General features: G+C 39.0%; 2 protein-coding genes across 5 annotated transcripts in view; both read left to right on the top strand.

The window, feature by feature from the left end:
• Positions 1-7,328: 7,328 nt before the first annotated feature.
• PTH (parathyroid hormone) lies at positions 7,329-8,469 on the top strand. The gene is made up of 2 exons (XM_037401616.1): positions 7,329-7,414; positions 8,196-8,469. Exons 1-2 carry the CDS (start codon positions 7,329-7,331, stop codon positions 8,467-8,469), a joined length of 360 nt encoding a protein of 119 aa, XP_037257513.1.
• A 5,526-nt stretch (positions 8,470-13,995) lies between these two features.
• The window catches only part of BTBD10 (BTB domain containing 10), a 29,809-nt gene continuing 23,642 nt past the window's right edge, over positions 13,996-20,162 (top strand). For 2 of the 4 annotated variants that reach the window (XM_037401609.1, XM_037401608.1), the window contains exon 1: positions 14,007-14,049. The gene's annotated coding sequence lies outside the window, so the exon portion shown is untranslated. Of the gene's footprint in view, positions 14,050-20,162 lie in introns of all 4 variants that reach the window. The other 2 variants (XM_037401610.1, XM_037401611.1) reach the window with 2 other exon arrangements.

Below are 20,162 nucleotides of genomic sequence, written 5' to 3'. Positions count from 1 at the left end.
GTTAGGTCAAACCTGATACCTGTAGATATCTTCTGCTCCCTACCTCCCAATTTCAGGATCAAGTGGACACTAATATTTAATTACTCAAACCTTTTTTAGTAGATACCTTAACTGCTTTTAAAATTATGATTTTTCACAATGTGCATGTATGTGCCTGTGTGAGCAGAAATATGCTGAAGAGAGGGTTCCTGAATCCTGAAGTCTTGATTACTCAAACCATTTTTAGTAGATGCCTTAATTGCTTTTAAAATTATGATTTTTTACAATGTGCATGTATGTGCCTGTGTGAGCAGAAATATGCTGAAGAGAGGGTTCCTGAATCCTGAAGTCTTGAGTGAGGTGCTTCAGACTGGAAAAGGCGTGGGCATGGATTGTAGGCTCACCCCTGTTTTAATGTTACATGTATTTCCCTCTGAGATAACTTATGCTTTCAAAATTGGTATCCTTGTGTGGCTTGTCAGGGATGCCATGTCGGTTTCAAGGATGAGAAAAATCAGCATGAGCCCCTCATCAGAGCTCCAACCACATTGCATGTCATTAAAAGGGAACTCAAGCCCGCACAAAGTATTTAGAGCTAGTAATAGCTCAATACACACTCTGGCCTATATATGTGTGCATATATGGTATTGATCCCAAAAAATCTGATGATCCAAGAGCAGTTTTGAGTACTGTGCCAGCTTCCTACCTACTGGAAATTGTTATAAAGTACTGTATCATTCATTATAGCAAGGAATTCAGCAAAGCATTGACAGTACAGCATTTCAGTGTCACGAAGGCTAATATCCCACTAGGTAACTACTGACTGTAAAATAATTCATCAGAGCATTTAAATCCAGAGTAAAACCTATACTTGCACACATGATTCTATAAATACTTGCATATTTAGTTTACAATTCACTAACAGTACTTTAAAAATGTGCCAATATGTATGTTTCAAAACCACAGATTCTTATTGTTCATGATGCACAATAACATTTTCGTTACTGACCACTGAACTATGTCTCTGTAGAGACTAAGAGGTACCTCATCTTCATAACTTCCCTTAACACACATTTTAACATTCCTCCAGGCTGCTCTGGGCTGCCTCATCAAGCTTCAGCTTCTTCTCATGAGAGAGAGATGAGGTAAGCAGGGGTCTCCATTTAGGCTTCGAAACAGCCATGTAATGCTATGTGAAATGCTATGCAGCCATGGTATAGGGTGGCATGCTGAGAGCAAACACTCATACATCCATGATCATATCATCAAAGCCTGGCGTGTCCATGATAGGTCAATAGAGAAATTCCATGATAAATTGGATAGCTCTATTAGACACCATGGCTAAAGTGCATTGAGATCAAAATGGGGTGTCCATTCAGACACTGTGTATGTTTCACTTAATCAGTGAAAACTCTACAAATGATCTGGATCACTATCAACATTACAGTGGCCATTTATCTCCCTAGGTAAGCACAGGTACTTAAAGTCTGGTGACTGTGGCTGGAATCTACCAGCTTCTGTTTTCTCTCTTATCTTTTTCTCAGTTGTGCTTGTATTTAATTTGTCTTTGCCTGAATGTCCATAACCTAGAAACAAATACCATCAGTATATGCTTTCCTCAGAAAGAAATCGGGGAGATTCAGGAACATTGTGGTTTTCAGATGAAAGATTTTGTGCAACTGGAGAAAAAATATACTGGCAAGCAATTATTTCTAAATTCATATTTGCCAGTAGCTGCTAAAAACACATTGTGTGAAGCAGATTGGACACAAATTAAAACTGTGACAGGCCATCTTTTGATTTTCACGTAAGTCTCTGTGCTGTTTTTTCTCTAATTGGAAACTGGCATGCAGTCGAAGTTTCATCTAGCTGCAAGAACCCAAAACCCACCTGAAGATGCCCAACATTGCTTACATAAATTACCAAACACACTGCTGTGGTATTTGAAAAGCCACAAATCTTGTCAATCAAATGAAGTTCTGAAGAGTTTAGTGACTGTCACTTTGGCTCTTCATTGTGTCAAGACAGAAGCATTCCTTGGACACATTTAGAAAGGTTGCCTCACCAATCATCCAGTGTGTCACCAATTACTTTGTTTCCTTGCTCTATTCTCTTAGCCATAGTGGCAGTTAAAAAGCATTTTATCTGGAACTACCCACTGGAACACACAAAGTTGACAAAACCTGCTTTTGTACATAGCACAGGAATAACCTGACTGCAGTATTTAAGCCTTAAATCTAGAGGATGAAGAATTCTGTAGGAATATTAATACACCAGGTTCCATTTGTGAAAATATGCTTTAGTCACTTAAGAGTATAATTCTAGAACACTTTGTCCTTTAGCCATATTCAGTAATGTACCTCATGATGTGTTTAATTTCAAGATGCATATAGTATTTTTCCCTGACAAAATGAATAGAATATATGAAGTAGATTATACAGAATTCAGAAGTTTTAGAATATGACAGTTGTTCTCCTACCTAGCTGTAAAGTCTGTCTAATTGCTTTCTGCTTGTTTTCAACCCTGGAGTCTGATTACATCCAATGGCACAAATTCAACGTTAAGTTGCACACCACCTGCAAACAAAGCAACACAGAGATTTTTTCATGCACAGTTGTTTTCAAGTATCTGTACAATCTATAAGGGAAGGTCAGGGAAAGGTAGTTAATGTGACTGATCAAGAAGAAGTCTTGTCAGAGGAAAAGGCTGTGGTCAGCTCTTCCCTCCCATACTGTCATTCCAACACCTTCAGTTCTTCAGTCCTCTCCCTCATTTTCAGTAATGCCATGCCCTTGTTTGATGTCTGTAAAGCCTCATGGCACAAAGAAGCCATTACTGTAATAAACTCTGGAGTATATAGCCATATTTTCTCATTTCCAGTATAACATTCTATGGGTTTAGATGATGATAGAAGAGATTAGATCTAGTCTGAGACAGTTTGCTGCCGTACATGAATAAATAATCACAAATTTGAACTACAATGTTCTAAGCATTATTGTATTTCAGCCTAAGCCTCAGAAGTTACCCGCTCTCACTTCTTCCTCTTCCAAAGGAAAAGAAATTTCAGTATTGATAGTGCAACATATGCACCAATAGTTTGCAATCAATTTCTGAATTGGTTGCCTTTGTCTGGCAGACACCCGAAACATTTAATGTTTTATAGTTTCTTGACTGCTCTATTCAGCTGTGCCCACTGTCTCATGCACTGGCTCATTCATAGTCTGCTGTTTTCAGAATACAGAAAAGAGATTCAGATTCCACTGTGTTTTCCCTCCTCTTATCCCAAAAGAAGCAAAAAATTTCTCCTGTAGGTCAGTCCTCATTTGTAGGCAGTTGACATGTATCCTCACTAGTAGAAGGTAATTTCCTAAGAAACTTGGGGCATTTTCACCCATATTTTACCATTGTATTTATACACATAGCCTTATACCTGCAAAAGATCATGAAATGCCTTTTCATTGAGGAGACAGTATTTGTTTTTCTTTCTGTCATAAGAGTTTATCTACCTCTTTTTTTACCGTATTGTCTGTAAATTTGGGTGATCTTAACCCTCCTACTAAACAGAATTTCTGCAGGTGTTAGCCCTGATTTCCTGGGTTGGACTTTTCTGTTAATTAGTGCCCAAAAGAGATCTGAATTTTTTAAAGAGATGCTTAAGAAAGAAAAATTTGAATCTGAATGTGAACCTCCATCTTCCTGAAACATTAAAAGAGCTCAATACCATTTTCAGCTAGCTCATCATTACACAGTGGATATGCTGTATCCACACAAAAATATACACAATTAGAGTATTTTGTAAAAGAACTACATTCACTTAGGCTATTATCTGTCATTCCCACATTTGAGACGCCAAGTTTAGATGTAGATGACATGGGATAAGCTATTAGCAGCTGTATTTTCAAGTAATCTAACTTCTGGATATCAGGGGCAATAATCCAAATCAAGTAAGTTATTTTTTCTACATAAACAGAAAAAGCTATGCCAATTTTGAACTGCAATTTAAAGTTTCTTTAATTACCATCACAAGCTCTGGTTATTCACAAATAGTGGGGTTTATATTTCATATTTTTATTATTTTTGTATCTTCACTCATCTGAGGCAAACAGTGCAATTCTAATTTGTCTTGTGTATTTTTTCACATGTGAATATTTCTAAAGCATCAAGTTTAGTCATCTTTGTTTGGGATTTTAGGTACAACCTATCGAGTACCTTTGAATAAAAATGACAGTGAATAAGACATCCTATTTCAGAGTTGTTTTAAAGACTAGGTAAGCAGCAAATAAGCCAACTAAAATTACATCTTTTTTAAGCATATCTGCACTAACATACTATAAGCTGTCCAAAGTTAATCAAGTATTTTCATTTACAACATCATACTCTGGTGTTTTCTCAGTCTCACTTTTATTCAGAAGTCCAGCCTGGGATCTCTTCCAGATTTACGTTTGTGTTGTAAGGGATGCAGCTGTAACTAAAAGAATAACGTTGGCAACTGAAGTCTGCCAACACACATTTTGTAATTGTTACTAATGGTTTATTGCCCGTTTTCACTATCAGTTGCTGCCAGTTTCCATGAAAGTATGATTTTTTTGTGTATGGACACTAAATTTTCTAATGCTTGTCCTTTAGTTAAGTCTTTGCTGTTATATGCTAGAGGTTCCATATGAATGCCAGGCCTCTGTAAAAATACTGTCTTGAGGCTTTGAGTTAAAGGTTTTGCAAGTTTGTTATGGTAAAATCTAAAAACCTGAGCCTTTCATTATCAACTGTGTAGAAATTTTTCAAATCCTTTCCTGGCATGCCATGTCCATTGTGCACTTTTAGTCACTACAGCCTTCATGTTAGTAACCCTAGTAGTCACATCTGCAATAGAAATCTCTGAACAAAACATATCATCCCCATAAACTTCTGTATATTTTTTATGTAGGTGGAAAGATAGTGACAACCGACAATATAATGTGGGATGCCATCTCTACCTTGTTTCCTTGAACTTGTTTAAGTGGACTATTTCTTTATTTCTCAGGTTACTATTTACTGAGGGAACCATCAGATCTCTTTAGAGCTTTGTGGATTTTCTGGTTCTTCCTTTCCTTTCCCCATGAGAATACCATCTATGTAAATCAATATTATAAAATATCTTTTTTACCTTTTTGTGAAATACAAGAGGTATATAGCATAACTAAAAAACCAGTCATGGTAAAAGCAGTAATAGCTTCCAAATGGTGTGTTAAAATGTGCAGATGTAAACTTTTTTTTTCCTGGAGAAATATGCTGGAACTCAGAAAAAGCAACTAATGTAGGAAAAATATCTTGCAGCTAAAAATAATCTTTCTTCATACATATGGGAAAGTATTGCTGATTTACACATTTCACTTCTTAGAATGTAGGCAAAGGGTTCTATATTTCTTTTCTAAAATTTATAAAGTACTAATTTATATCGCAGCCTTTTCAAATGCCTCCATTTTATCTAGTGCATTTGAGAGATTCAGGGATTTTAATAGGTATAGGTATAATGGAACAGGGAGAGTCTAACACTGTATTTTAACAACTTTTCAGTACCATCAGTTTCTCATTAAAACCACGATCCTCTATCATCTTCTGGTTTCTGCTCCTCTCCAGTATATTCTTTCACAAAGAAACCTAGTATCTGACCTGAAGTGACAATTCTTGTTTCCCACAGGTATTACAGAAGTCAACTTTTCAATATTTTGTTTTAATTTTGCATTTGTAGATGACTAACCTCACTGTCTAATGTAAGTTTTACCTGCCTGCATTTAACAACACAAAGTTTTCTTTGCAAATGCTTCCAACAGCTTCAGAGATCATGTTATCTTGCGCACAAATCTATGAGTAATAGGGAATCTGAATTTAAAAGTCAAACTTCTTCACAGCTACCCAGGATACTTTCTTTTTGCTGAGACCTTTCTTTTCCCTGTAAATGCCAAATTAACAAAAGCATCCGAGGGTGGGTACATGAGGGTCAGGAGGGTGTGTGTTGAGAGTGACATCAACTGAGACAATAAAAGGGCTTCTAAGTTACTTAGAAGCTCTATTTTAAAGTTACATTTAAGGGGTCCACTAAACCAATTCAGTAGTCTTTAAATATACTTGACATCAAGAGACAGTCATCTGCCGACATACCCAAACCAGAAATCTGTTTAAGACACAATCTGGTAAGTATATTCTATTTTACTTCCAAGTGCTCTAGAAGACTTATTTAGAAAATTCTACCATTGATTCTTTATTAATTTTTATATTAGCTTTTTTTCAGACAGTATTTAAAAAAAAGTTAATATTAGTGAGATCAAACTGGTTTATTATCTGAATCAAATTTGTGAAATGAAAAAATCTGAGACAGTGAGTTAGAAATATCTTTAATCTAAGTCCTGAATTTATAATATTGGGTTAGATGGACTGCTAGGACCACATTCATACTATCATGTAAGATACCATGTAATAAATGCTTTTCTGACCTAGAGTAAAGCTGCAGAAAATAATTGCAAAAATGACATGGTGGAGTTCTATATTTATATTTCTTATATATTTACATTTCTTAAGTTTCAGTTACTCTGTATCAAATGTCTTCAGTTATAACAAAAAGATGCCTTTTCAGGCTGCCAATAGTGAAAACCCAAGCTGGAAACTGGTATTTGGACTGTGTCATTACTGCCTGTTGTAGTATCATCAATAATAAATATTTTTCAAATATATCAAAGTGGCAGTTTTGCTGATGATGCACAAAGCAGAGTGGAATTCATACTGGCAATGCAGGTTTATCACTGAAAAGATGAGGGGCTCAGTTCTGATTTCTTTTATGCAATTAAAGGGGAATGACATAACTGAGTAGAGTTATGCCTCTATGCAAAATTGCCAAGGAAAGTGTCAACTTCTTCATTCTAAAGGATATACAAAAGAAGTAGATAAAAGAACAAAACTGTCAGCTTGCATAGCTATATAAAAGTATTTCAACATACTTGGAGCATATAAAGTAGATGATGATGACAATAATAATAATAATGATAATAATAATGATGGAAGAACATGGTGCTTTTCTCCCAATTATCCAACAGATGGGCACCTATACAGTGATGATGATGCAGGGCAACTAAGGCTGACAAAAGTCTGTAGACTTGCCTGTGAAGTAACATTAAGTTGCTCACAAAATTAGTATTAGAACTAAATCCTTCATTTGCATTCCTTGCTCTAATCCATTTCACAAACTCAAAATTTTTCAAAATCACTTTTCTGATGTCTGTCTTCAACTTTTTTCTAAACTAATTTTCTTTGGAATTAACAGAAATTACTTGAAATACAGATTTATGCCTGTATTCATTTCTATCTTTATAGACAAAATGACCTCTATAAAAAATCTGGCCAGGACTGCAATCATTTTATATGCCATATGCTTTTTTACAAACTCTGATGGAAGACCGATGATGTAAGTACATTTTTATACACTTCCAAAGTTTGGAGGATGACTTTAGCTGTTCTTGAGAATATGACTGGTTTGTCTGTACCTAAGTTATGTGTATGAGAGTTTTTCTGTCTCTGCTTTTGAAGACTTTGGCCAAGCTGGCCAAATTCTGTCCTCTAGATACAGCTGTAGAGATCTCAAATACTCTGTGTTCTTACACATTTTTGGAAAATAGGCAGCTGAGTAGAGGATGAAAAATCAGGTAAGTGTTCTTAGGAATATCATTGGGTAAACTGCATCTCTTATTAGACGCTTAGCGGGGGGTCTACACAGGATAACATCTTTTTTACCATGCGAGAATCTAGCTGGAACTCAGATAACATCAATCAGCATTGAGACACAAATCCACAGGAAATCATGCTTCCTTGGCTCTAGTGTTCACGGAAAATTACCACTGCATAAATACTATAGTTCTATTAATAAATTTCCTATTATCATATAAGCCCCAAGTTCATCTACAAAAGCCAAAATAAATGATGAATATATAATCAAACAATACAGTTATAAAACTGGACTACCCATTTTTCATGCCTTCTCACTAACATATCCATTATTAATAAAAATCACCATCCAACCTCCATCTCTTCTCCGTATGTCATTCTATCCCTTACAGATTAGAAAGTTATGCTCTGCAGCTCTGTATTGTGATACCTCACGAAAGTTCCCAAATCTGGGTTTCTGAGTGAAGATCTAGAATTCAAGAAGGGCCATTATTTGTCTCTTTCTTTGCTTTTCTTTCATGCAGGAAAAGATCAGTGAGTGAGATGCAATTAATGCATAATCTTGGAGAGCATCGACACACGGTGGAGAGACAGGACTGGCTTCAGATGAAACTGCAGGATGTGCACAGCGCCCTTGAGGATGCTAGGACCCAAAGGCCTCGAAACAAGGATGATATTGTCCTGGGTGAGATAAGAAGTCGGAGGCTGCTCCCTGAGCATTTGCAGGCAGCAATGCAGAAGAAATCCATCGATCTGGGCAAAGCTTACATGGATGTACTCTTTAAAACAAAGCCATAGTGAAAAAAACAGAGCATTGTGTCTGTCCAAGTAAGCATGTGTCTGTATATCATTGATCAATTAGGGCATTTTATTATTATTTATTCAAACTGCAATAAGGATTAAAGGCTGCACTCAAGATTGCAAGATTGTAGTAGTCCTATTGAGTTAGACACTTCACAACCAAATAATAAATGATAAAATGCATTTACAGTCCACCTGTGGCCATTGCTGCTAATTTCTGCTGATTAACTTTTAAACAGCTAAAGTATCTTAGAAATTTCCAGCATAAAAAAAAAACCAAAACAGTAAGAAAGTTGAAAAATCATTTAAGACCAGTTCTACTACTTTTACATAGACAGCAGTTGTAGTAATCACTAGTTCTGCTTGCACTGTTAACTAAAAATGACTAAATGCAATAGAATTTGTCTCCAGAGTAAGGCACCATTTTGCCTAGGGCTAAATTTTGTTCAACTTTGTACTAATGAAAATATGTAAACTTAAATCCACATTTATTTTCAGAAGAAGGCCTAAAATCAGGTGAACATTAATTACATAGCAAAAGCTGCATGATAGTAATTTAGGATTAGAAAGTGCAATCAAAAAATGAAAGGCAAAAAAAAAAAGACAAAAAATTAAAGGCAAAGCTTAATCTTAAAGTACAATAGGATAAAATAAAAAAACCCACAACCGTATGAAATAGAAAAATGAAATTTTGCAAAATACTGAAATGAAGGGAAGATTTAATTACCTTCCCCTCCTCCAATAGATGATAACCTATAATCAACTGCAGAAACATTGGGAGCAGAGATGGTAGCACTTATCAAAACAGGGCCCTAACTATAACACTGGGAAATGATTCTATACAAGACAATTATAACTGAAACAAAAATCTTGCAATATGTATTTTTTGTCCCTCATTTTCTCTGTAAACTGTCTATCTCTGAATTTCTGTATGTTGTGTTAGGCTTCATGTGTAAGTATTTTTTATTTGTGAGAGCAGTGGCTCTCATAAATAAAATTACTCTTTTTCACATGCACTTTTTTGTAGAATTGGGATCTCACTTTCAGATCCTCAAAATTAGAACATGCAGAAATCAACCTGGGAGAGGAACTATTAGCTGTAATACATTTAAAGTCTAAGCAGGACTCAAAAAGAATCAGACATAATAGATGGGGAAAAAAAAGAATTATGATAACAATAATTTTAAAAAGCAGCAAATTAAAATTATTATGAATGGTATATGCACATATGTGCTTAAAACCCTCAATCATTTCTGACTAATAAGAAAGTTTTCTCAGTAGGAATAATGGTGGTTGCCTTCAAATTTGCCATTATTTGAGCTCAAATCTAGATGAATTGCTGCTCTAAGCCAAAGTGTCTCTATGTATGCTCCCGTATCACTTCTTATTTGTTTGTTTGATGTCTAGCTTACTTTGGGGAACCTAGCAAAAAACTTATAAATCATTGCAAATATAAACGCAATCTGCTGAAGGCTAGAAAGGTACTTGTAACTAGTGAACTGTAGTTCATGATCTTGGCTATACTTTCAGTAATGTAAAGGCTCTGATGCTGCAAGCAGGTAGTATGTCTGTGCACATCGGTGCACCCCACACACAGGCAGGGGTTCCATGCCACTTGTCTATTTGTAGAATCAAGGCCTTAAAGTGCACTTTCTATTTATTCTTTTAACAGACCTCTGTGCTAATTTAAATAAAATTGCATTTTTTAACTATGTCTCACTTATGTATTACTAAATAAAGTGGACCAAAAGCTCTTGGACATTCTTTTAAAGCATAACAACTGGCTGACCTGTACAATTCAGCATTTGGGGCAAGATTTTTAAGTATTACATCAATATAAATACAAAAATCATGAAAGCAATTTTTCCTTTGGTGTTTCCTGTGCACAAAATGATATTGATTGTTAAACAAAAGGTGTTTACCTAGCAAAAGCTATTTATGTACCCTTACAATAATGACACATGCAGAAACTATATAATCTTCAAATGCCAAACTCAGAAACTGTTTCATTTTGATCTAAACAAATAATATTATTATCTAAACAACTTGTTCTTCCTAAACTTCAGCTACCCAGTAGATGAAAGATGCTTACACAAATATTTAAACTTTCTGTACATTTCAAAAAATACTTGTTGCTTATAAAGGGCTTCAGGTTTGGAGAGGTGATGCACCACTGACCATCATTTAGCTAGAAACATGGCCACAGCCAAACTATGCTTAGCATTGTCTCATTTATGGCTGAAGTCATGTTTGCTTTGCCCACATACAGTATGACTCTTCAGAAAGACTAAAACCAGCACAGTGGCAGGTGAATTAGTGCTAGCTAATGCCCATTAGAAAAAAGAACTAATTTGAATTCTAATACTTACTAATGGCAGTTATCTAGAAAACAGACTTGTTATGGCTTTTCAGCTCAAACTTCTGATCAGTGTAGCAGCAGTCAAAAGAGAAAAATATTCAGCGTGGGGCAGAGGATGTTACAAAAAATACTTTAATACCATGATACATTGCTAAGATTCATCTTCACCTGGACTAATGTGTAATTTTGGTCATCTTGCTTTCATACATGAAGAGGACTAGGAAAATGATGGTGAAAAATAATAGGGCCACTGAAACACCTACATATGATAATAAATGGTAACAACAGCAGTCAGAAAATAAATAAATAAAAAGAGGCATGATAAAGATATGACGAATTAACAGTACAGAGAGATAAATGGTATTGCCCATCTATCTTTCTAAGAAAAAAAAAAAAAGTGGAAAATTGAGCTTGCACATGGATGAATGTGGAGTTTTTAGCTAGTATGAGCCAAAATCTCATCTCCAGCCAATGGTCATTGAAGGAGACAGTGGCATGACTCTTGGGGATGCTTGTGTTGTTTTCCCACGCATGCACTGGAACGTGCCTTAAGTCTATGCCGGGGTGTGTACTTGCATATAAACAAGGTAAATACTAAGTGAGCCTGCACTTCACAACACTCAGATATGCACGTGACTGCCAGATTCATGTAACTTCCTATGTCCCCTGTTATAGTGAGATTCAGTTAGAAAAGTATTAGGTCCACATCTCTTCACATCCACAGGATCAGCCTTCCAAAGATAGGGTCTTTGGAAGTCTTCCTCTTGAAGGCCTCTGTCCTCCCTGAGGAATGTGGTTTCTATGCACATACTTCCTTTCAAGGCAGAAAACCTTGCTTTATGATCTGACGTGGGCTTTTTGCCAAGACCTGTGTCCTCGAAGACTTAACCTGTGCAGATGGGTATCTACTGTACACACCTGGTTTTTATAAAATTTTTAGTGAAATGAAATATAATTGTATCTTTCACTCATGACTCATTGAAACAAAAAGCACTAATATCAATATCCACCCTTATGGGAAGTAAAACAGTCGCATGTGAAAGAAACCCAAATCCATAAAAAATTAACAAAGCCAAAATCACAAGGACTCTAATAAAAACTAGATAAATTGTAAGATCTGTAGGTAAAACCTACTGCTGGTGATTTAGCTGCTAGTGATTTGGCTTTCTTAGCTGCTTCTCAGTTTTTCTGCTGTAAATAATACTGCTGTTTAATATTGCTCAGCTCACTGTTAAACGGCAGGTAACATCTGACTCCTCCCCTAGTTAGCACATTCTAACAGCTTTTGTGCAAGTTGCTTGGCCGTCACTGTTCTACGGGTGGATTTCTAGAACTGTGTAGTTTATCTCTGTGGCTATTGTTAAAGGATGGAAAAGACAATTAATTTAACAGATTCATGTTTTGCTGTATATTGTAGCAAAGCTTCTGTCTTTTATGGGGCACTTTGGTATAGCAAAGGCAAAAATCTTTGCTCTCTTGCCCCTCTTTCCCTCCTCTCCTTGCTGTACATAAGGTGTATAACTTGTCTAATATTTCCTGCCTGAAGCAGTCAGATCTGCTAATGCATCGGGCAAGTACAGAGGTGTACATTCACTTAATCTGCAGTTTAATGCTTAGGTGCCCCTGAAAGAGTAAGATGCTCTGTAAGATATAGAAGAAGCACACAAGAGGCATTTGCTGTACAGTTCCAGTCTCTGAAACCTGCCAGTAAATTTGTCGGTTTCCTGCACCAGAGGTTAAATCATAACCCCTGCTCAAGGTGAATACACTCACCAGCAGGATATCAATTCATGTTGCCTCTTACCTGCGTGTTTTCCCTGGGAGGTTTGGCCCAAGAGTGGCTTAGAAATGACATTTTATGAGACTCTGAGAAGACCCCATACATGGTGGTTGATCTTCACAGTCGGGCTGCCCCAAAATATCCACTGTGCAACCCGACTGGCTCCCCACAGTGCACAAGGGAGAACAGATAAACATTCAAAGGTTTGGGCAGAGATTTGCTCCTTCTATTCCTCCTCCCAAACTGTCTGCCAATTCAAATTTGCTTCCATATACTTATTGTCTAGAGTCCTACAGTCCTTTCACCTGATACAGAAGTCAAGCTCTGCCTGTATTTAATAATGATGCTATAGAGAATATCTTAGAAAAAAAGAGACAAATGTTGTCTTTAGATATGAATACAGTTGGGTCTTGGTATTGGTTTATTCTGCCTCTGCGAGGAGTGCAAAGGGCTTAGTGTCACCTCAACAACTGTGGCACTTCAGTACACTGAAGTTGCTTACAGTGTGGGACGTGATAATTCTGCTAGGGTATTATGGAATGAAAGCCACATCTGCTAATTGTATTTCTAGATAGGCTGCAAGGTTACACAGACTCTATGTAACCTATAGGGCTGGACAGGCCTAAAAATTATAGTTGTAATGTAAGTCAGGAACGGGTTTTAGGATGAAGGCTGAGACAAAAGAGATGTCAGCTCGTCTAGCTGAACTGCATTATAGCCTCCTTTGGTTTTATTTTTTTCTGTGCCAGGCAGGTACAGACAGACGATGGTGCCAGAGTACCACGGGGTTGGAGTGAGGTCCGGGTGCTCGGTACGTGCCGCCGTGCAGAACCAGTAACGGTGGCTCCTCACGACACCCGTGTGCAGGCACCGACGAGCCCCGGCACAACGGCAGCCGCCCAGTTACCGCCCCCCCGTGCATCGCTGCAGGGGAAAGCGTGGCTCACCTGCCTCATCTCTCCTCACCGCCTTCCCGCGGCCGCAGGCGGGAGACGAGAAGCGGCTCTTCCCGCCGGCGGGCGGCGCTCGCTCTCCGGCACCGCCTCACCGCCACCGCCTCACCGGCCCGCGGGCCGGCAGCCTCCACATTCGGCGGGGCCCCGCTTGTTCGGCCGCACACCCTGCTGCGGCGCCCGGCGGAATCGCGGTACGGGCCCCGGAGAGGGAGAGGTAGCGGCCCCTCGGGCAGCCCCGGGCTCGGCCCGCCGCCGCCCCACAGACACCGCAGCGCCCGCCGCCTCACAGCGCCGGCCCGCCCCTAGCAACGGCGTCGCCTCGCCCCGCCCCCTGCTCCTCAAGTCTCGTGAGACCTGGGCGCCACCGCCTACTTCTCCTCTGAGCGCCGGACAGCTCTCGCGAGACCTGGCGGCGGCGGCGGCGGCTGCCGGGCCTGGGCGCAGCGGCCGGTGGCGGCGGGAGGCGGTGGCCCGGCCGGGCGGTGAGTGGCGGGCGGGCGCTGCGCGGTGGGGGGGCTGCGCGGCGGGGGGGCTGCGCGGCACAGCGCTGGCCGGGAGCTGTGTGCCGGCGCCGCCGGGCCGCTTCCCCCGCGCCCGGGGCCGTTGCTGCTGTGGCGGAGGGGGCGGGCGACGTGCCCCTCCGGCCCGGCGCTGGGCCCCCTCGGGGCTGGCGGGAGGCCCGCCCGTCCGTGGCTCTGCCGGCCCCGGCCCGTGAGGGAGCGGCGCGGTGCTGTAGCCGCCCGCAGGCGGCTCGGAGTGCCCCAGCCGGCCGCCCGAGCGTGGCACCTGCCCTCCGGCCTGCCCCGGCTTTCCCCGGCCCTGTGCTGGAGCCTCTGCGCTTTCAGGGCATGGCAGGGGCGCCTTCGGCCGGGGGCTGTGCCGCGGTACCGCTGGGACGTGCGGTGTCACGAGCAGGCTGAACACTGCTTAATTTACCAGTCTTAATCGTATAATGTTTGTTGGTAAAACCTGCAGTTGCTGCCTGGGCAGTACAGACGCACTGTTACTGCTGAGGGCTGCTTGGTAGCGATCGTCTGATTCCTGAGCATCCTTATTTTACATAATCCTTAAGCATCGATTTGCCTACTCAAGCTGTCTTCATAATGAGTTCGATGTCTTTATAAAACTTTTTTTCACGTAACCGTCTTTTATTTGCAGAAAATACCAGTTGCTTGTATGACAGATCTGTCATAGCACAATTATTTGTTGCAGTTGCCTATCATTACCTTTTTTTTTTCTTTAAATTCACTTTTGTTTCTAGCTATTGCTTCTGCATCTCTTTCCTTCTTATCTCTGATCCCATCGAATGTGTCACTTCAGAACTCCTCTCTTTCAGAATTTGGATCCAGCTCCATCATAAGACCTTTTCCAGGTTTGTGTCTGTGGGTTGTCTGCCTTCTTTGCCCAAAGAAGTGGTTGAACATTGTATCTTTTTGTTCTTTACTCATGGCTGCCTCTTACGAATTCGAGTACATGATTAATACCTGGCTCCTTGGTAGCCTTTTGACTGTCATCTCTGTTCTTCTTCTTTTTGTTTGCCTTTTTCCTTCATGAATCATGTGTAATGATTCATTTAAAGAGTACTTATTTCTGTTGTTGCTTCAGCTTTGGTGATCCTTTTCCTGGAAGACCCTCTCTTTCTCTCTGCAATTGCTATTGAATTAGATGATCCAGAAACATGAATTATCAACTTCACATTAATCACAGTTCGTGACTTGATAGCTCACACTTATTTTCTTTTATCTGAACTGAAAAAAAAAATAAATTGTCACTGCATCATCTTGTGTCGGTTACCTTGAATTCCTATAGCTTGAAAACAAGTACAGTCAAAAGGAACTGGCTGATTTTTCTTTTCTTTTTTTTTTTTTTTTTTTTTTTTAACCATTTCTCTGTAGTTAAGGCAGATTGTTCCATTGTATTTGTTTTGCAGGTCTGTCAGTGTGGATTTGTCTTTGACTAGGTCTCTTTCTTGCAAAGCATCAGAGATAATTTTTTTCTGTTAAGATGCACAAATCTTCTGCCAAAAGCCTTTGCATATTATCTCTTGATTTGTACCGTTTCTGTCTCAAAAACTCATAGTCTATTACATGCTGCCTGTGATCATCATTGCCATCTACCGATGTTTAAGACTGTTCTTACAAGTTTTTTCAGCACATATTTGTATTTATGCTTTTGCCCAGTGTGTTAATGCCAGGGAAACTGGGTGTTGAGGAAGACAAGTTAAAGCAGCTCTCGTATTGCACATTAAATTCGTTCTTGAATCCCAGTTTTCCTTTTAGGTGCAATTGCGTTTGAAAATGGTGAACAGCTGATGTGTGGATGACACTGCTTATTAAATTAGTCACAAGTATAGTCACCACTGATTTTGCTGTCACTTTGTTATAAACTGTATGCTTTCGTAGGTTGTATGCTTGAGGCTGGGGCTGTTTTGTCCTGTGTGCATATGCAAAAACCAAACCCTCATATGCTAATTTCTTTCAGCACAGCTTTCCTTTAGCACTGTTGCTTAAATCTTGGCCTGGCTGTTGTTTATCAATAAAAGTATGTATCTTTAAAACACATATGGAATCAAAAGCTAATTTAGAATTCATTTAAGATCTGAAAAATCATTTGGGATTTTCTTGTTCATTTGAGATGTATTGTCACTGCTGGGTACCACCATGGGTGTAGACCTTCCTTGTTTCAAGAAATGTAACTGATAAATTGTTTCACGCTATTCATTTTGTTACTGATGCCGAGTGTTACCAAGCCCTCTGTCGTGTCTGCCTTCTGTTTTTGTATTGGTGGGCCACAGGTGATAGGGCTAGTAGTAGTGGCAAGAAGTTAGGGTTTGTGCCTTTTTCCTGCAGTGATAAGCACAATTTTGCTTTTGTGTGGGAGAAGTTGCTAAATCCACTGCGCTTTTTACAGGTTTACCTAGGTTGTGTTTACACAATGAATCTTAATACAGAGGAGGCATTAGGAATCATCTGCCTCTTGCTTTTTAGGCTTCCGATATCAGATAGGTGTTTTATAGTCGCGTTCCTTTTAGGAATTACAAAGTTAAAGCTGACAAGATAGTCACAGGCTGTCTGTTGCTCATGGTGCTATAGAAATAGGAATATCATCAGCATCCCATGACTGCTCAATTATTATTTTTTTTCCTTCTTATTCATCAAGAGACACTTAAATCCTGACCTGCTATGTTAATCTTGAAACTATCGCAGAGGATGTCTCTTAGCTATGCTTTGATCAGTGTTGGTTTGATAACATTTTGATGATGATAATTTATAAAATCTACTTTATATGGCTGATGTCTGCACTAGTTTGCAAGAAACTCACTTGGCAGGTATGGATCTCCATTATATGTGGTGTCTGCACTATAAGCATGTGTGCTTTGAACTGTATTTCTTAATTAGGATGTAATGTCACTGTGCTTGCATTCCCTGTAAATCCTACTTGTAGGTTAGTTTTTGTTATTGCTGCTCTTGTGCTTTGATGACTAGAAGCAGCAAACAGCAGACTGTCACCCCTTACAGGAAGTCTACATAATCTGAATCTTGGGAGTTTCAGTGTCACAACTGATGCCAGGTTTTGTCCTAGCTGGTTACATGTCTACTGGATCTTCCAGATCATCCTGGTTCGCCCTTATGGTGTATTTCATTGATGGAGCAGGTTAGAGCAGATGAGCTTCTGAAACCTGTCCTACTTTAGGAAATGCTTCTGACCAAGGTGTAAAGCTGAGTAGCTGCCTGAAGTATTACATGTTAGTTATCTGAATGTTGTCCTCTATACTGACAGCTGGGGCAATCGGTTCTTTGTTCCATCTGATGAGCTGGCGTCCGGAAGATGACATCCTGGGTCTCTGTCTCAAAACTTCAGGCTATTTTAATAGTGTTCTTCAGTAAGACCCCAAAGCTTTGCTGCCTTACAAGTTTTCTCAATAAATGTAGTGTGGCTGGCTGTCTTGAAGTGTACTGATAATTAGTTGAGATTAGCTTTACTTCTTTCCTGAAAGACTTCCAAAGCACACTTTCCCCCTGCTCACTTGCAGTACCTTGAAAAGTGAAAGTCCTGCATCTCACAAAAATGTATGTCCGCTTCTTTCCAGCATCTGATATTGCCTAAATCTTGCTTAATCTGCTGTGCATCTTTGGTGCATTTTATTTTGTCATGGCACAAAACTGAATATGCTTTAAGTGTTATTAATATAATAATATATTCTACAGCTATCACAAGTTAGTGTATGATACATCCTTTCATGAGCTCTTCAAGTAGTGGTGTAAACACATTAATTACTGTATTTTGCAATGCCTAGGGTGGCTCTACCGCATAAACTATTAGCTTCCACAAACCCACTGGGTGTCTGTCTTTACAATTCCTTTGTGTTCCAGTAGTCTACAACTTTGAGAAATGAGTGAGGATTCTGGCTTCAAGTTGATGTTAGCAAATTGAAGTGTTCTAGCTGTCTGTGTTGACAGCTTTGAAAGTTAGTCTACTTCCTGATTTACCTATTTTACACAGTTATTCTGTGTAATAATTCTCCAGAGTATTAGCTTTCTGCAGAGGGGTAAGAAATCATTCTTTAAGCCTAGAGAATTGCTTATTAGCTAATCAGAATGGCAATCAGTTTGGCCAATATGATAGTGTTTTGTGATCTACAAAGGATATTTGGATTTGATTATTTTTTTAAAATTTTATTTCATGTACTCCCAGTGCCTTTTTGCCTTTACAAACATTTCAGATCAGTTTCTTGATTTCATGGGAGGCATTGAATAGTACTTGTGGCGATGTACTCTTGCTGGTTTTTTGTTTTGCATGCAAGACCAGAATGTTCAGCAAAAAATATTTTCTTTGTGGCCCACGATGTGAATTGAAAAAACCCAACCCAAAACTAACAAAAAAACCCCAAAACCAAACATTTGAACCACAGTTGAAACATTCTTTTCTGTTGCAGGGAAAAGTGGATTTGTTGGTGTTCAAAAATTTATCAGGAGGACTAGTTAGTTAGTTTACAGAATTTATATGGCATTTGTTAATTGAAAAATTTCTATTTTCAATAGAGAAAAGCATAAAAAAAGTTTCCTTATTTATTGTCTTACAGGTTTGTTAAAACTTGAAATAAAAACTGATAAATGCGTTTGCTTATAATCCACACAAATGCTATCAACAATGGTCAAGAAAAAAACCCAGCTGTGTTACAGCAAATTGTTTCTGATAGAAGTGTTATTTGTTAAGATCCTGCTGAGTGAAGGATGGAGGGAAGACTGTTTCTTGTTCACAAGCTGATAGTGTGACATGCTTTAACTGTATTAGAAATTCCACAAAGATGTGGCTTTGGATGATTTCAGATTGTTTATCTTTTAACTGTGTTCTAGTTCCGAGTTGTGTGCCAGTCAGGTACTTGATCGGTGACACTGCTGGGGTTCTTCATATGCTTTAAGTTGGGAAAAGGGAACACTGATGTTCGCGAGGAGCAGTCCCATTTGTTTCTCTTCTTCTGTGTCCTTTGGCTTAAGCGTGTAGCTGTATAGCAAAGCAGATTGAGGAACTGATCCTACTTAAAACCATCTTTTTCCTTGTGAACCTATATCCTCCTGTTGAATCTATTGCTTTCATTAAATGAAAGATGGGGAGGAGGCAGAAAAAGTGAGAGAATTTAAGAAAGTGATTTGAAGTTTTCCTTTCAGCTGCAGTTCTCATGAAAACAGCTGCTTTTACATGTCTTTTCAGTGTGAAATTCAAATATTGACATCTTGCTTCAGTGAAATTAGTAAGAACTAGCTGCTGGATGACAACTGGTTTCTGATAAGGCACCTGCTTTGGTCCATACCTGAGAGGATGAGGTGTTTATAAGTCTATTAGCTGGCTTTAAAGAGAAGAGAGAAAAACGAAAACTTGAAAAGAAACGGGTGGTGCTAAATGAGCCCATCACTGTGGTGCTTGTCGGAGCAGGGCCCTGTGCTCCTGTGGCAATCGGTAGCAGGGAGTGATTCCAGAATGGGAGTTGTGGTGTTCTGCTAGGATAATGCTGGTCTTCACTTCTTTTTCTAACCAACACTGTTAACGTGAGGAGGAAGACTCACTGTATACCTTGCTCGAGTGACTCCATCTAGCGAACGCAAATTGTTTCAATTCAGGATACAAGGTGCCTTTATTTTTGTTTTGCTTGTGTATGAAAATGTTACATCATGTTGCACCTAAGTTCTGAATGACAGCTGGCCAAGTAACTTGTGACTGGATTTATAAACCAGCCTTCCTTCCCCCTTCCTACTTAATAATACTTTTTCCATTCTGAAATAGGTTGTAGGTTTCTCCATGTTAAGGATCTAAACACACCTGATAAATGTGTGTAAATCCTATAACCTTCTGTGTTTGTGTAGTATTGTCACGTGTTGACTGTGTTTTGATAACCTGAATTTCCAGGTAATACACAATGAAATGCTTATCAGAGCTTTTTGCTTTTTTTTTTTTTTTTTTTTTTTTTTATGAGAAAGTTGAGTATTTTCTATAATTGTAAATAAAATGTTTTTTCCTTTCCAGACTCTATATGGACACCTGACCATATGAGTCTTCCAATCCAAGTGTTTTTAATTATAGAAGCTGTAATGGCGGG

The sequence above is a fragment of the Falco rusticolus genome, chromosome 10, assembly GCF_015220075.1.
Source record: "Falco rusticolus isolate bFalRus1 chromosome 10, bFalRus1.pri, whole genome shotgun sequence".
Classification (NCBI taxonomy): domain Eukaryota; kingdom Metazoa; phylum Chordata; class Aves; order Falconiformes; family Falconidae; genus Falco; species Falco rusticolus.
The sequence above is the reverse complement of the archived record's forward strand: the minus strand, read 5'-3'. Positions and strand labels throughout refer to the sequence as shown.